Here is an 18501-nt window from a genome sequence, read left to right as displayed (position 1 = left end):
TATGGTTGGTCGGTGCCGTGTCCAGTGTTGTTGCTGGTGTTGGGGCTGGGACCAGGAAAACCTGGGTTGGTGTTTTGGCGGGGTTGGTGCATGGGTCAACACCAAAGGATCAGTTTCACAGCCACAGATCTGCATGGCTTACTGAATGTGGAGGACATCCTAGGAATTGAGAATTACTATTGACCTAACCTGACATACAAAACAACCACTGCTGCCTAATCCCTTATCAACCTACCCTCTGATGCATTTATAACACTGGAAGGTTCGGATAGGTGGAAGCAAAAATCCTCCTTGACCTCTGAAAGCAATTTAGTTACATTGCTTACATCTATCCAACTTTTTCTTAAGTTTAGATGTACATACACTGAACAAAAATATAAACACAACATGCAACGATTTCAAAGATTTTACTGAGTTACAGTTCATATAAAGAAGTCAGTAAATTGAAATAAATACATTAGGCCCTAATCTATGGATTTCACATGACTGGGAATACAGATATGCATTTGTTGGTAAAAAAAAAGGTAGGGTCGTGGATCAGAAAACCAGTCAGTATCTGGTGTGTCCACCATTTGCCTCATGCAGCACGACACACCTCCTTCGTTTAGAGTTGATCAGGCTGTTGATTGTATCTGACTCCTCTTCAATGGCTGTGCGAAGTTGCTGGATATTGGCGGGAACTGGAACACGCTGTCGTACACGTCAATCCAGAGCATCCCAAACGTGCTCAATGGGTGACATGTCTGGTGAGTTCACAGGCCATGGAAGAACTTGCAAATGTTTAGGTTCAAGGAAGTGTACAGATCCTTGCGACATCATGCTGAAACGTGATGGCGGCGGATAAATGAGTCGGCAATATGCCTCAGGATCTCGTCACGGTATCTCCGTGCATTCAAATTGCCATCGATAAATGCAACTGTGTTCATTGCCTGCCCATACCATAACCACACCTCCACCATGGGGCACTCCGTTCACAATGTTGATGTCAGCAAACCGCTCGCCCACACAACACCATACACGCGGTGTGCCTGGTACAGTTGAAAAAGGGATTCATCCGTGAAGATCACACTTCCCCATTCTGTATACCTCTGGCCCTTCTTTGGACACTGTTTTAACAACCCTCCAGGCAAGCTTCAATGCCATACAACTCTCCTTCCGTGGCCTCCAATTGCTTTTAAATACAAGTAAAACTAAATGCATGCTCTTCAACCGATCGCTACCTGCACCTGCCCAACATCACTACTCTGGACGGCTCTGACTTGGAATACGTGGACAACTACAAATACTTAGGTGTCTGGTTAGACTGTAAACTCTCCTTCCAGACCCATATCAAACATCTCCAATCCAAAGTTAAATCTAGAATTGGCTTCCTATTTCGCAACAAAGCATCCTTCACTCATACTGCCAAACATACCCTTGTAAAACTGACCATCCTACCAATCCTCGACTTTGGCGATGTCATTTACAAAATAGCCTCCAATACCCTACTCAACAAATTGGATGCAGTCTATCACAGTGCAATCCGTTTTGTCACCAAAGCCCCATATACTACCCACCACTGCGACCTGTACGCTCTCGTTGACTGGCCCTCGCTTCATACTCGTCGCCAAACCCACTGGCTCCATGTCATCTACAAGACCCTGCTAGGTAAAGTCCCCCCTTATCTCAGCTCGCTGGTCACCATAGCATCTCCCACCTGTAGCATACGCTCCAGCAGGTATATCTCTCTAGTCACCCCCAAAACCAATTCTTTCTTTGGCCGCCTCTCCTTCCAGTTCTCTGCTGCCAATGACTGGAACGAACTACAAAAATCTCTGAAACTGGAAACACTTATCTCCCTCACTAGCTTTAAGCACCAACTGTCAAGAGCAGCTCACAGCACCTGTACATAGCCCACCTATAATTTAGCCCAAACAACCCTTTCCCTACTGTATTTAATTTATTTAGCTCCTTTGCACCCCATGAGCATTTCCCCACTGAAGTTGGTTAGGTCGCCAAACTGCAGTCAGGTTAAGACCCTGGAAAACAATTCTGGGATCTTTTATTTCAACCCATGACACTAACAATTTACATGTTGGGTTTATTTTTTTGTTCATTGTTTATAAAGGGATAAGGATTTGGGGTTGGGCATGACTGTCTTCAAAACAGTGCAACCTAGTGGGCAAAAAAATAACTGCAACCTTAGTTATGAAATGCAACAGCTCCATCTTCTGGCAAAAAAAAATGCACTTTAGTTTTACTTCATAGGTAACATTACAGTTACAGGGCAGTGAACACAAACATCAGTACAGAGGTTGTTGCAGCTCTCTTATCCTTTAATGTGTTGTCAATACAGAGGATGTACAGACGTTTATTTTGTACAAACATGGAACAAAATACAAAATAAATACAAATTTCAGAAATTCCATTAGAGAATATAGAAGACCCACAAGTCTGACTTCTACCCTAAAAAGCTAGGTTATTTCTATTAAAACGGCACAAATTATCTAGATCAGTGTCTTTTGATGACTGATATTGACTCAAACCTTCCCTTTGTAAATAACTACAGAGGCCAAGGCGGTATGAACAGCACTGTGTGGATTGCACAATGTCTGCATTTCCCTCAAATCACAACTCATAAGTCAATGACATTAATTACAACAGTTAGTGCAAAGCAAAAAAAAAGTCAAGTTCCATTCACTTCCCATAGAGCTGGACAGACTTTGCACGTCATCTCCACATAACCATCAAACGCAATCATTGCCGAAATTAAATGTAGGACCAATGTAAATAAGTGAGGGGGAAAAAATAAGCATTATTCAAAAAATACAGCAGGATTCACCACATTTTGGCACCTACATGTTGCCACTTGTTACTTGGCGGCGCCATGATTAAGTCTAGCTTGTCCAGTGGTGCCAAATAAAAAGAAACAAATCTAGGACCTGTGTTAGTATAAAAATGACTGGTAGAGAAGCTGCATAAAATATATTTTTCTTAACACACAGAAGCCATAAATTAGCTTTAATTTTAAATTTTTATTGACCAATGAATGTAGGTAAAAATTAAAAATAAAGTATAAATAATGACTTTTCTAAAGTTGCCTTATCCCATTCAAACAACATTTTTGAGAAGAGTCAAATACATAGGGAACTTAGTGTTGTAGTTGTTTAATGGTCACCTCCACAATACACAAATTTAAAAAAAGTTTGGCTAAATTTTCCAAGATATCCACAAAAATACCACTTATATGCAGGCTGTTGAGCAAACATACACCAACCAGCGCTGTCGAGGACTATAGGCACTGACCGTTTGAATAACTAAAACAGACAGCCGTTACTAAAAACATGTTACATCAACTTGACTGTTGCCAAAATAACTTGGTTACTCTTTGAGAGTAAGTACTCTCTTAACCAGATACTGATATTTGGTGTAAATTACCAAGGCACTTTTCATACGGTTAACAAAATAATGACAAAAAAGCCATACCACACGTCAAAGAGAGGAACGCATTGTACATCAGTAACGGCTGCAATCAAGTAGCTAACACAGCTCTAACGAGTTAAGTGCACCAAAGCAATACGCTTTCAGACACAGAAACGCAACATCAATGTATCTTTGAGGTCCGTTTCAAAACACGCAGTAGTAGTGGAATATTAGGGAGTTACTGAAAGGTCAGTAGTTAAATTGTTTCTTATTTGAAAGGGCCAAATTTAGACCTGAAAGGCAACCTAGAACAGGGGCTTTCAACATGACCTTTGACATCTCCTTTAACAAATTCATGGGAAAGGAGGAGACCTCCAGACAGGCAATTACTGTATGTCAACCCAGCATTGCTGAACTTCCTCATATGAATCAAATATAGGGAACAGTTCAGCTACAGTAGGTTGTCTGCGAGCCCTGTTTTGTGGTAGGCCTAGGTGATCGAAAGCACCTGTTCTAGAGGAACCGACCAAATCAAACATGTTGGATATCACAAATACCCAGATCCCTATCAAAGTGTTCAACTCAAGCCACGTTCACAGTAACTGAACACATTTTATGTACAGTAAAGGCACTTAGTTTGGAAGGGAAATTCCATTTAAAAAAGTTAAAAAAATAGTTGTGATCACTCTGTAGTGTTGAGTGCAGCTAGCAAATCAATCATATTAACTGACCAATTCTATGAAGAGTAGATAAACAACAACCTGGGTTCACTGTGGTGAAAGTTAGAGATGGGCAACTAACTACTATCCCTCAGCTTGAGCCGAACATTCGTCATTGAAAGGGGGCCTGTGTTGTTGGTGGTTAAAAAAATTAATTTTGCTCTACATTTTAGTTTCTTTCCTAATAGGGTTACACTGTCAGTCCCAAGCACCTTGGCGATTGGCTTGAACTGTAGAGGTGGAGCTTTGTGTGCCAATTAAGAGCTGGGGACTCCACCCTCCATGGTGGTTGCTGGGTTGGAGTCTTTGTGGAATGGAGTCTCCTTAAAGATGAACCAACAGTTACCTGCCCACAGGATGAGGTTCAGAAACCCGAAAATCTTGACAGAGGAGGAAAAGTACAAAACAAAAGACAAAACACAGGACACAAAGGAATTACAAATGCTACCCTATACCTGTAGCCCTGTCATTCACGCTCGACTTGCACATTCACATTGAGAATTATCTATAAAATGCAGAACACTATGAATAAAATGTATTACAATATCAAATTGCTCACCACAGAGGCATTGAGTTTTCCCATGGACGGGTACTCTCCAGGTAAGCACTGGGGCTGGCAGGCCTCAACCAGGTGTCCTGGGTTGGTGGCCCACTTCACATCAGTCAGGCCCTTCCCCCAGGCAGAGGAAGACACCAGCCACAGGAAGGCAAAGGCAGCAGTCACCAACAGGTCCTGGGAGAAACACAGGGATATAGCATCACTATATTACCATGTTTGGAGAGGACAGAGGTACGTAGCTTTCCAATCATAAATATCATTACAACGATAAGGCTCACGCCTTAACTATTATAAAAATGGTTATCCAGCTATTCTACAACTATACTGTAGTAGTAATAATAGTCTACTACACGGTAACTAACATACCAGTGGTAAACACGAGATACTACGGTATCTTTAGACTCACAAAGGTGGGTCCGCGGCCCTCGCGGTACACATGCTGGTAGCCCAGGTAGAGCACCAGGGTGGCGGTGCAGTACAGGAAGCCCAAGACACCGACACTGACATAGAACTCTGCTGAGGAGGAGTAGTCGCCCTGGAGGTAGGTCGCATTCGCAGCGCTGCTGTTACACAAGGGCACCATGAAAGGGCCGTAGCTAGACAACCTAGAGAGTAGTGAGGCGGTTGAGAAACAAAACCAAATCTATAAAATCAACTGCATGGCACGAATGCATTTCAACCACAAAAACACTTAAGAGGCAAGAGTCAGAGACAAAGAAAATGATGTTGGTGGGAAGATTAGTTTGTTTTTTCCATGTGTGAATGCAAGCATATCACAACCAGCTTAAGAGTAAATAGAAAATGCTATTTGGAATTCCTTGCTACACATCCCTCGGCCCTTCAGCAGATTTTACACAACTTTTGTCAGGGATAGGCTTACTGTGAAGACCATTAGGTAGGCATTGTAAAAGAAGAAATCACAAACACAGAATGACAATTACAGTAATGTTGTTAATTTGCAGCTCCATCTGTGAGGGATAACAGGTTTTACCTGAAGGGGTAGCTGAACCCTGCCGTTGCGGTCTTGGGATCCTCCCCCACACATTTCACAAGGATTTGGGTCGTCCCAGAATAACCCCCCGTGGTGGCAAAGGCAAAGATGGTGAACACCTGCACAGAGAGAGGAGAGTCAGGGTGCATCTCAATGGCCTGTCGCTTCCTTTCCTCATCCCTTTGCCTTAACCTGCACTGATCTAGGGCGCATCATTCTCATACCCGAGTGGGCAGCTAAGAAAATCTCTTTCCTGGTAAGGATGACTTGTTGTCAGAGGCCTAGGCTGTGTTTTCAGATAGTTAAAGTGGGAGAGACAAGGAATGACAGGTCCTTTACAATTCCTCTTGCTGGTATCAAAACCTAGATGCCATTGCCTGCTGTTGTTCCTTTGAGCAAGGTACTTAAACACCCCCCCCACACACACACACACACAACAGCTCCCCGGGTGCAGTGTGGTAGCCCCCGCACCTTTCCAAAAACCTGTCTGTGTATACACAACCGTTCAAAAGTTTGGGGGTCACTTAAAAATATTCTTGTTTTTGAAAGAAAAGCCATTAAAATAACATCAAATTTAATCATAAATACAGTGTAGACTTTGTTAATGTCGTAAATTTCTGTTGTAGCTGGAAACAGCTGATCTTTAATGGAATATCTACATAGGCCTATTATCAGCAACCATCACTCCTGTGTTCCAATGGCACCTTGTGTAAGCTAATCCAAGTTTCTCATTTCAAAAGGCTAATTGATCATTAGAAAACCCTTTTGCAATTATGTTAGCACAGCTGAAAACTGTTGTTCTGATTGAAGAAGCAATAAAACTGGCCTTCTTTGGACTAGTTGAGCATCTGGAGCATCAGCATTTGTGGGTTCGATGACAGGCTCAAAATGGCCAGAAACAAAGAAGTTTCTTCTGAAACTCGTCAGTCTATTCTTGTTCAGTCTACACCAGCAAGAGGACAAGTACATTATTGTGTCTAGTTTGAGAAACAGACGCCTCAAGTCCTCAACTGGCAGCTTCATTAAATAGTACCCGCAAAACACCAGTCTCAATGTCAACAGTGAAGAGGCGACTCCGGGATGCTGACCTTCTTGGCAGAGTTCCTCTGTCCAATGTCTGTCCCCCCCCATCTTAATCCTTTCTTTTTATTGGCCAGTTTGAGATATGGCTTCTTCTTTGCAACTCTGCCTAGATGACCACCATCCAGGAGTCGCCTCTTCACTGTTGACGTCGAGACGGGTGTTTTGAGGGTACAATTTAACGAAGCTGCCAGTTGAGGACTTGTCAAGCATCTGTTTCTCAAACTAGACACTAATGTACTTGTCTTCTTGCTCAGTTGTGCACCGGGGCCTCCCACTCCTCTTTCTATTCTGGTTAGAGTCAGTTTGCACTGTTCTCTGAAGCGAGTAGTACACAGCATTGTACGAGATCTTCAGTTTTTTGGTAATTTCTCACAAGGAATAGCCTTCATTTCTTAGAACAAGAATAGACTGACGAGTTTCAGAAGAATGTCCTTGTTTCTGGCCATTTTGATCCTGTAATCAAACCCACAAATGCTGATGCTCCAGATACTCAACTAGTCTAAAGGCCAGTTTTATTGCTTCTTTAAATTAGAACAACAGTTTTCAGCTGTGCTAACATAATTGCAAAAGGGTTTTCTAATGATCAATTAGCCTTTTAAAAGTATAAACTTGGATTAGCTAACACAACGTGTCATAGGAACACAGGCGTGATGGTTGCTGATAATGGGCCTCTGTACACCCATGTAGATATTAAATTACTTTTTAAATCAGCCGTTTCCAGCTACAATAGTCATTTAACAACAGTAAAAATGTTATTTTAATGGGCAAAAAAATGTGCTTTCTTTCAACAAGGACATTTCTAAGTGACCCCAAACCTCTGAACGGTAGTGCATATGCGTGTTTTTCGGATGGGATGGGTTAAAAGACGAAGTCAAATTCTGGTTGGACACTTAAAGTGGACCAATAAAGTGATCGTAATCTCCCCTGATTTAGTCATTTAGTTGTATTAACACCTTCAAAAATATCCTAATATAACCTACATAAGACAGTATATAGCTATATTTAACTCGCACTCCACACGCTCATCTCCATCATAGCTGATCAGAGAGCTGTTCTGAGCTCTGGTTCTGTAACTTACAACAGAGAGGAGGGAGAGCGATGTTCCAACGGGCAGGACGTGGAGCCATTTGAAGTGGTAAGATGTTCCTGCTGCAGCAAAGTTAACAGGCCTCAGAAACTGTCATAAAGCGTGGGGATTGGTGACTCAGCAAGAAAAACACAAACTCCAGCAGAACGCCCCACTGGGTTCAGGTCTGACAGGAAGAGGCCCCCCGACATTGCCCACATCACCAGCCAACGTTCTGAAAACCTGACTTGGCAGAACTGTGGGGATCTCACCTCAACCACCCTGGTAACCACTTCCTCTGCTCATAGCTGAGTAGTGGGGAGAGATTAAGGGGTGGGGAGAATGGCGCACACATCCGCAAGCTAAAACATACACCACTCTCTCTTCCCCCCGGAGTAAGAGTTTCCCTGTGCTTGACCTTTTTCCCACTCTGCTCACCACATCAGCTTCCCCTACAGCATCCTCTTGTCATACAGGAAACTCCCTCCCTCAGTGAGTGCTGAGAGAGCTAACTGACTAACACTGACTGGCTCCGAACAGCAGAATCTGACTGACTGTCTAGGGGTGCATTTGAGGACTCAAGTTGAGCAAGGCGAGGTGCAGAATCGCTGATCTGTAATGAGGAGTTATCTGGGATGCAAGGTGACTTGAGGATCAGTGATTCTTTACAGTATGACAGCAATGTAGTAGTCCATCTCCAAACACACTACCCACTGGTGCTCACTGATTGAATCAACGTCGCTTCCCACTCCATTTCGATGAAATTACATTGACCCAATGTGGAACAGACATTGAATTGACATCGCTGCTCAGTAGGTAGGTCTTCGAGTCTACTGAGTGCAGCGAGGGGATCCCTATGATAATGGGTGGAATAAGTAGCCAAATTGGTCATTATAAAGATGGTTAACGCAGTGACAGTTAGCGAACGCAAGTAATAGACAAAAGGATATAAACTATATAGCTCTCTGTATCCATCTCTCCAAGTTACTCCTCTTCCCCTATGTGTAAAAATAACACTTGGGAATAACACACCCTCTGGAACTACAGAAATAAACCTGTCTGGCAGGCTGATTGCATAGACTAATAAATAAAAAAAACGAGTGCCTTTCTATACATAGAGTAGAATTATGTTGCTGCCCAAACTTTGATCAATGAGGGGGATTCAATTATCTGGCCCAGGTTTCCCCCGGTGGGAGGAGTTTGTATCAGGTGAAAAGTGATTGCATTCGTTTTGAAACCGGCCAGTTTCACACGAGTGAGCAAAATGGCCGGTTTTTCCCATTCACTTATCAAGAGAACATCCCTGGTCATTCCGACTACCTCTGACCTGGCAGACTCACGAAACACAACTGCTTCATTTGTAAATGATGTCTGGCTATCCATAAAAAATACAAGAAAATTGTGCTGTCTGGTTTGCTTAATATAAGCACTTTATAAAGTTTTATACTTTTACTTTTGATACTTGTGTATATTTACTATCACAACATGACCGAGCGACACAGGTTACTGTTCTATTTGTGAAGGGCGCTCCTCCCTCACCACTTTTGCCGTTCACATCACGGGCCTTAGAACGGTGCACCGCAGTTCAGCTTAAACTAACTCTGCCCATATTCCCTTGTTAGGTGCTTGAGGCAGCGTTCCAACGAATAGGTGCTTGTGAGCTGATCCCTCCTCCAATGAAAACATCTGATAGGGCCGTGTAGCACGTCTCAACTTCCTTTTCAGAATAATGCCAGTTGTTCTGAATATAGACCCAACTCCAAAGTTGGCTGAGGCACGTTCCCACACGATCACAATCAAACAATTTACATAACAGTTCAACTGTGCATCAGAAACCATGAGGTTTTCAGGGACCGTGACATATTCAAGTCACTAACAGATACAATATAGACTTGCAATCAAGGACAGTGTCTTTTCCAACAGAGTATCAACACAAGACAACAGTTCCTGAAGTGTAAGGGTAAAATACTGGTAATTTCAGTGGCAACAGAGCCAAACAGGGAAGAAAACTTTTCAGTGATAAACTACTACGATGGTCAAGTGAACTTTGTGGGAATTGGTTTCATCTTTCAGGTGTTTGGCACAGTAAAACATTTCTGAGCTTTCATATCACCGCCCCCACCAAACCCCATTCCAACAATCCCCCAGCTCAGCCACCCTCCAAATAAACCCTCCACTATGCAGTTTCCTCAGTAAGTAACACACCCAACCTCCCTGACTGAGAATGGGAGCACACACAGGCTAGTACATTCATATAGTGTGTTTAGATGGGAGTTAAGGGATATGGGGATGTTAGCAAGCCTTTGTTATACAAGCTGGTGCCTCAAAGAGTCTGGCTTGTATCGTTGTCATGGCATATTGAATAAGCTATTACTTAAATACTGGAAGTCAAATGATACCCCAACGTTAAGAAGATGTAAGAATCAAATGGGTTTTTTAAATATAGAAAAAAATCTTGCAACAGACAAATAACATAACACATTTTGAAGCCATATGGGGCAGAGTCCGACAAGCTTTACAAAGAACATTAGGTGTGGATAAGATGGAAGCAAGTGTGTTAATGTATGTATGTAAATGTTAAGTTATTGTTTTTGTCTATTGTATAAAAAAAGGAAAACTAGACTGAACAAAATATAAAAACTCATCATGCAACATTTTCTAAGATTTGACTGAGTTACAGCTCATAGGAGGAAATCAGTGAATTTAAATAAAATCTTTGGGCCCTAATCTATGGATTTCACATGACTGGGCAGACGTGTAACCACGCTACCCCCAGAACCTCCACATCCAGCTGCATCACCTGCGGGAACATTTAAAAACTAATTGATTGGCTGGGCCTGGCTCCCCAATGGGTAGGCATATGACCTCCAAGAACCACCCATTGGGGAGCCAGGCCCAGGCCCAGCCAACCAGAATGAGTTTTTAAACGATCCCACAGGTGATGCAGCTGGATGTAGAGGTCCTTGGGGGTAGCGTGGTTAAACATCTGCGGTTGTGAGGCCGGTTGGACGTACTGCCAAATTCTCTAAAAAGATGTTGAAGGCGGTTTATGGTAGAGAAATGAATAGGGATGCACAATATATCGGTTAACATATTGGAATCTGCCGTTATTAGCCAAAAATGCCAACATCAGTATTGGCCCAATGTCTAGTTTTACGCCGACGTTAAAATCCGATGTCAAAGCTACCTATAAAACGTAGGTACATGACTTAATGACGCCAAGTAAAAGTTTGCGCTCCACGTGCAACACAGCATTCATAACTTAGCCCACAACTCAAAGGTGAAATCCATTAAAGCCAAGATAATGGAATGCATTGCCCTTGACAATCAACCGTTCTCTGTCGTGGGTGATGTTGGTTTTCGCCAACTGGTCGAGCACCGGCACACACCACCAAGTGCGATGCATACTATGGAACGCCGTTTGGATCTTTGCGTGTCAAAAAAGATACAGTAGCACTGTCAAAGCTGTACAAAAAAAGTCTGCAAACAAGCAAACACCGGCCACGAACGATGCGTTTACAATACCGTGTTGGTAATAAAGCATCACTTGTTTGACCGCAACTTCTGGGGTAGCTAGCTTTAGCTTGGTACCTAGCTAGCACCAATACAACCAGTCTGAAAACAATGACCAGTACAAACTGCAGTCATTTTCACTATTTTTAGCAATGATTTAGGAATCCTTGTAAGTATTAGCTAGGTTGCCACTTGTTCGCCAATTAAAATTGAACTTTAGTTCAAGAAAATAAATAGCTAGCCAGCTACTTAACCCTGTTGCCCAAAGCTAACGTTATAAGCAGCCAGCTAGCTTCATCTGGCTAGTGAGGCTCGACTGGGCCGGGAAGCTAGACACAATAAGGATTCGGCGCAATAGTATAATTAGCGGTTTGCCTTCAAAATAAAAAGTATATAATTGACAGTAATGCAAATGAATACAAATAGTCGAGTTATGCCATACTTTTATTTTGAAGGCTAACCGCAAAGTACACTATTGTGGCTTGCGTGACATAGATGGGTCCGACAATTAATCAAATAAGAACAGTCTTATAAATTAGAGCAATTTTAAAACGACACCTAGCTATATAGTTACCTAGCTACCTATAGCTACTGAAACACATGTTTTTCTATGTTTTGGGGGAAGAACATTGTTTGCATCCATGAGCTAGATAGCTTTTTATTTTAATGACCAGCACTGTAGGACTGGGAGTCAACTTTACCAGCATCATAGCATACACATCGATGAATCGTTGTGACATATGAAATACTGATTACACTTGTGCAATACAAGCTTATTTGACAAGGCAAATAGTATTATTTGACACGTTAAATAGTGTTATTTGCCGTCTCTTTTTTGACACGCAAAGACCCAACCGGCTTTCCATAGAAATCCTGGTTGAGAATGAAACGACTGAACAATGAAACAGCACATAAAGTGAAAGAAATAGGTTTTGATTATGTTTTACTGGTAATGGAGATGTAAATGCCAACAAAATAACTTTTTGGTCAGTGTGTGTGTGTAACCTTTATATAACTAGGCAAGTCAGTTAAGAACAAATGTTGATTTAAAATGACGGCCCGGACGATGCTGGGCCAATTGTGCGATGCCCTATGGGACTCCCAATCACGGCCAGATGTGATACAGCCTGGATTCAAACCAGGGAGTATAGTGACGCCTCTCCACTGAGATGCAGTACCTTAGACCGCTGCGTCCATGTGTGTTAACTATTTAACTGTACTAGAATGCTTAAAAGGCCACACATTTAAATATCGGTATCATTTTTGGGGGGCAAGGAAAATATTGGATATTGGTATCGGCCAAAAATGTCACATCACTAGAAATTAACATTAAATAATCTGGCAACAGCTCTGGTGGACATTCCTGCAGTCACCATGCCAATTGCACGCCCCCTCAAAACTTCTGTGGCATTGTGTTGTGTAACAAAACTGTACATTTTAGAGTGGCCTTTTATTGTCGCTAGCACAAGGTGCACCTGTGTAATGATAATGCTGTTTAATCTGCTTCTTGATATGCCACACCTGTCAGGTGAATGGATTATTGTGGCAAAAGGGAAACGTAAACTAATTTGGCATGTAAACTAATTTGTAAAACAAAATTGGAGTGAAATAAGCTTTTTGTGCATATGGAACACTCCTGGGATCTTTTATTTCAGCTCATGAAATCAACACTTTACATGTTCCCTTTATATTTTTGTTCAGTACAAATCATAAAAAAGCAGCCACAAAACATAGCAGGGATACATGTTGCCTTATTTGAACTCTTCTTCCCTCATACCATGCAGCAGTATGCAGGCCATGGTTTTGCACCAGGATCACTGGTGTATATAAAGTAAACCCTGCCTCCCCTCCCTCTCTGCACTGACGCTCTGAGAATGTTGTGTTGCAGCGTTGGCCAGGATTTACAGTGCATTTCTTGGTAACTGGCCACTCCCCTCTCTGGCCAGAGAGGCATGTTGCTGGCTGGCACAGGACAGAGGAAAGGGAGAGGGGGGGGGGGGGGTAGTCACTAATGCTAGAATGGACCAGAGTGGAATTATGGTCAAAGAACATAAGCCCTTTCTAATTAATTTAGGGTGAGGGTAAAGTTACTGGTTAACATAAAGCTTAGAGGTTTAAAAAAAAATACATTTTGGACTAGAAAGTCTACATTTATGTCCTCTAGCATGGCCAGATAGTGATGACTAAGGGAGAGGACGTCCTGGATTGGATACAAACTCCAACCTAAAAGATAACGTCTGCCTTAATTACCTACAGGGCTCTGTCACTGGCCGATCAACTAAAACACACACACACACACCTTAAGCATACACAGACAGTACATTAACGGCTGTCAACAGTTAGCCTAACGCACAGGCAAAACATGCACATACACATGCACGCACTAACGGCAGTCTGAATGTAGTGCATACAAAAACAATACCAGTACTGTACAGAGTACACACTCGAACAGATATGCATGTGTATACAGTAGGACCTATACAGAAACCCGAAAACCGAATGCCCATGGATCAGAACCAGAGGTCCTCCTCCTTGTATCCTGAGCCAGCTACTCAGTCAAGTTATAAAGTTCATGAATCCAAGCTATTTCTGTTGCAGCTGCTGACATTCACTTTGGCCAGCCGGCTACACCTCTGAAAAGTAACTTCACATAACATCCCTGCTCGAAATTGCACACTATCAGCTAAATATCTCTTACACAGTGCAGTATATGTAAGTCGGCCTTCCAATGTGCTGGGCTGGGCATTTCCAGTATATTTTTTAGGGTCAAATTTAAACATTATTTGAGTGAACTTAACTTGTGATCCGTTTGATTTGGGTTGAATTATACTGACTTGGAGGTGATTCTTTGCTGTATAAGCAGCTAAAGCAAACCGTGAAATCAGCTAGTGACAAACTATGGACATTCAAGAGTCATTGAACTTCACATCAAGTCACTAAAGTGCTCTACAGAAATGTAGCTCAAGGAGGCAGCACTGTGAAAAAGCCGTCATTCAGTTATTTCATAAAGCAAGCCCATGTTAGGAAATAAGTAGCTACCTGCCCTGTATATCATAAGTGGAATTTCCATGTCCTTGTACTCATGGCAGTAACAAATTAGGTCAGGTGCCTAGTTGCCCTGGTTACTAATGAGCACGAGGAACTTGCAAATTGGGTTTGCACTGCGTACGGGATCCATTAGCCTTCTAGCTCTCAGTTTGTGGTCACAATAATGCTGACACCATCTGCAACAACTTTGTTCCGGTCATAGAAATACCAATATACCACTCTAAGTCCAGATCTAGCTAGGTCATAGGTAAAGCATCAGTCTACACTCAGACATTAAATTATACCACAGCATTTTTGAATACTTATTCTGGCCTTCCTGATGGGCCACCCCCAGGTGTTGAGCAAGGCAACAACACATCTGCCACGCTGATCCTCAACACTGGGGCCCCTCCGGGGTGCGTGCTTAGTCCCCTCCTGTACTCCCTGTCACCCATGACTGCGTGGCCAGGCATTACTCCAACACCATCATTAAGTTTGCTCATGACAATTAACAGTGGTAGGCCTGATCAACAACAATGAGACAGCCTTTAGGGAGGCGGTCAGAGACTTTCTGTATCTATGGACATGACCCAGTTGTTCATTCTAAACGTTCCATTGCATACTGGCTGGCAAAGTTCTTATGCCTTGCTTGCTAGCTAGCCAAATACAGCTAACTTAGTCATGTTAAACAGTGCAGCCAAAATAACAGTAACTTCATTTGCATAAGCTGTTTTCTGTTGACATTTATTTGGATACATCCATAACAATGAACTAATGAGGCATGATTTCATCTGGCATAGAAAATGTTCACTAGTCAGGAGACTGTTGTTCAGAGGAGATAGCCAACAACACAGCTAATACAATCACGTCAAACTGAAGCTGAAAATACTAAACTACCTGCACTTTGTTTCGTTTGACCTTTTTTTTCAATTGACATTTCTTTGTATATATCCATGAAAATGATTCCAGCTGATTGATGACTTCGATTGGCTGAGAAACGCTGCTTGCATGTCTGTTTCGTCCCGACTCTCGACACGTTTATTACTACCGGACTGCTGGATATCGAATTTGAAGATTGAAACAATTTTGCAAATGTCAGAGAGGCAGACACCAAAGTTTACACAAATCTCTGCTTTTGAAAACTAAAATGTTAGTCTAAAAGAAATGTGAGATAACATCTAGGTACTTTTTATAGTGGAGATCAAGTTTATACATTGACTGGCTGGGCTGATGAGACAGTGGATTGCGCAGACAGGTGGAATAAAGTAAATGGCATTTTAAAATCATAGATTTATCTGGTGGTAACTTGTAGAAAAGAAACTGTCAAATGCAGTTTCAACCAATCAGTACTAGAACCAACAGTTGTAACCAATTCACGTAATGTGTGTATATCGGTACTGAGGAATTCAATGGCTACAGTTGATTCTTACACTTTGTTTGAGTTGCTTTCGAATGCAAAAGTCGAATTTAAAACATTAGTAATTTATTACATTGATTTTCATAATAGAAAGCCAACTAATGTTTTGGTTAGCTAAACTAGCAAGTATGTTTGGATACCAAGGAAACAAGTCTAGCTACCTATTTAGTACACTTGCTAGCTAACTTCTGTGGATGTTTAACACATTTTAACACAGCAAATGTGTTAATTTATAGAGATGGTATAAAAGGGATCAACTTGGTACTATGCATTCACTTGAAAATAATTGCAACTCCATGTAAGTTTAGTTCCACTCCGCAAGCGGGGTCGTGTAACACACTTTGCACGTCGTTCATTATTTTCCATAGAACGCATAGTTAGACAGAGTCGTTGATTATGCTTTACATAACGTTTTCTATAACAACCCAAAACTCAAGTGCAAGATCATATTGAAGGGGCGACTTGCTACGAGTCCTAGCTAACCAAAATAGACAGTCGCTGAAAAGGGTGTTGCCCGATGAGATCTACGCACGAAGCTTTGGTGTTTGAGATTGTAGCTCGCCAACGTTAGCTAGCAGAGAGCTATATTTTAAGACAACCTACACACTATCTGCATCAATACACTTGTTCAACAACTGAATAATGTTAAAAGTAGGTAGCTCGTTAACGTTAACTGAAAAGCCAGCAACATTAACCAATAATGACTAGCTAGTGAATTTAGTGCTTGTTTGCCAGCTTCAAGACAAGAGAGAGGCATTAATAGATTGCACCACATATTTTGGTTAAGATATGTAATTAAGGGTATCTTACCCATTCTAGAACCCGAATAAATCCCAGAGGTTCTTTCAACGGTCCCAGGTCAAGTCTGAATCCCGAAAGCAGTTTCTGAAGTTGTAAAAAAGACGAAGACAAAACATCTGAATCATGACGGTGGTCAGGAATGATTTCAATCAAATTATTTGGGTTTGTAAAACTAGCTAGCTAACTGGCAAAAACATATTTACGAATGTTTGTCACCTTCACCGTTACAGTAGATAGCTAACGTTGGCTAGCTCGTGTCAGCCGACCCACCTGAATAAATTCCATGTTCGATTTTCAGACGTTTTGTTCGTTAAGTTCCCTTTACTGGAAGAAAACGTATATTCTCCCAAAGCAACAATCTTGTACTTGGACGAACCTCTGGTTTACATTCGACTGAATTTTGGCAGGCAGCAGATGTTGTACAACTGCTGTCAAACTTTCTTAACTGTATAGGCACACGTGACAAGCAACTTGTTTTTCTTCTTCTTTGGTATAATTGTGATCGTACATTTTGTTTGTGCATGACGCCACCTACTGTGCAGGAGTGTTGTCGATCATGATACATTTTGTTATAAGTAAGAGGGAAATGAACAAATTCCACCATCAACTACCCCTACACCACAAAAGGCTTCTGAAGGGAAGACGGCTCATAATAATGACCGGAACGGAGCAAATGGAATGGCATCAACTACATGGAAACCATGTGTTTGATGTATGTGTGATACTTTTCATTTTCATTTCACCTTTATTTAACCAGGTAGGCTAGTTGAGAACAAGTTCTCATTTGCAACTGCGACCTGGCCAAGATAAAGCATAGCAGTGTGAACAGACAACACAGAGTTACACATGGAGTAAGCAATTAACAAGTCAATAACACAGTAGAGAAAAAAAGAAAAAAAAGGGGAGTCTATATACATTGTGTGCAAAAGGCATGAGGTAGGCGAAGAATTACAATTTTGCATATTAACACTGGAGTGATAAATGATCAGATGGTCATGTACAGGTAGAGATATTGGTGTGCAAAAGAGCAGAAAAGTAAATGAATAAAAACAGTATGGGGATGAGGTAGGTAAAAATGGGTGGGCTATTTGCCGATAGACTATGTACAGCTGCAGCGATCGGTTAGCTGCTCAGATAGCAGATGTTTAAAGTTGGTGAGGGAGATAAAAGTCTCCAACTTCAGCGATTTTTGCAATTCGTTCCAGTCACAGGTAGCAGAGAACTGGAACGAAAGGCGGCCAAATGAGGTGTTGGCTTTAGGGATGATCAGTGAGATACACCTGCTGGAGCGCGTGCTACGGATGGGTGTTGCCATCGTGACCAGTGAACTGAGATAAGGCGGAGCTTTACCTAGCATGGACTTGTAGATGACCTGGAGCCAGTGGGTCTGGCGACGAATATGTAGCGAGGGCCAGCCAACTAGAGCATACAAGTCGCAGTGGTGGGTGGTATAAGGTGCTTTAGTGACAAAACGGATGGCACTGTGATAAACTGCATCCAGTTTGCTGAGTAGAGTGTTGGAAGCAATTTTGTAGATGACATCACCGAAGTCGAGGATCGGTAGGATAGTCAGTTTTACTAGGGTAAGTTTGACGGCGTGAGTGAAGGAGGCTTTGTTGCGGAATAGAAAGCCGACTCTTGATTTGATTTTCGATTGGAGATGTTTGATATGAGTCTGGAAGGAGAGTTTACAGTCTAGCCAGACACCTAGGTACTTATAGATGTCCACATATTCAAGGTTGGAACCATCCAGGGTGGTGATGCTGGTCAGGCGTGCGGGTGCAGGCAGCGAACGGTTGAAAAGCATGCATTGGTTTTACTAGCGTTTAAGAGCAGTTGGAGGCTACGGAAGGAGTGTTGTATGGCATTGAAGCTCGTTTGGAGGTTAGATAGCACAATGTCAAAGGACGGGCCGGAAGTATA

At 42.1% G+C, this 18501-nt stretch overlaps 1 protein-coding gene across 1 annotated transcript; it reads right to left on the bottom strand.

The window, feature by feature from the left end:
* Positions 1-2294: 2294 nt before the first annotated feature.
* On the bottom strand, positions 2295-17049 carry sypl2a (synaptophysin-like 2a). Its single transcript, XM_029682743.2, has 6 exons — positions 16849-17049; positions 16588-16662; positions 5672-5790; positions 5087-5285; positions 4681-4854; positions 2295-4501 (listed from the first exon to the last, which is right to left on the bottom strand). Exons 1-6 carry the CDS (start codon positions 16861-16863, stop codon positions 4379-4381), a joined length of 705 nt encoding a protein of 234 aa, XP_029538603.1. The 5' UTR covers positions 16864-17049; the 3' UTR covers positions 2295-4378.
* Between the last annotated feature and the right edge of the window lie 1452 nt (positions 17050-18501).

The sequence above is a fragment of the Oncorhynchus nerka genome, linkage group LG15 (genome assembly GCF_034236695.1).
Source record: "Oncorhynchus nerka isolate Pitt River linkage group LG15, Oner_Uvic_2.0, whole genome shotgun sequence".
NCBI lineage: Eukaryota > Metazoa > Chordata > Actinopteri > Salmoniformes > Salmonidae > Oncorhynchus > Oncorhynchus nerka.
This window is presented reverse-complemented; position numbering and strand designations above follow the sequence as displayed.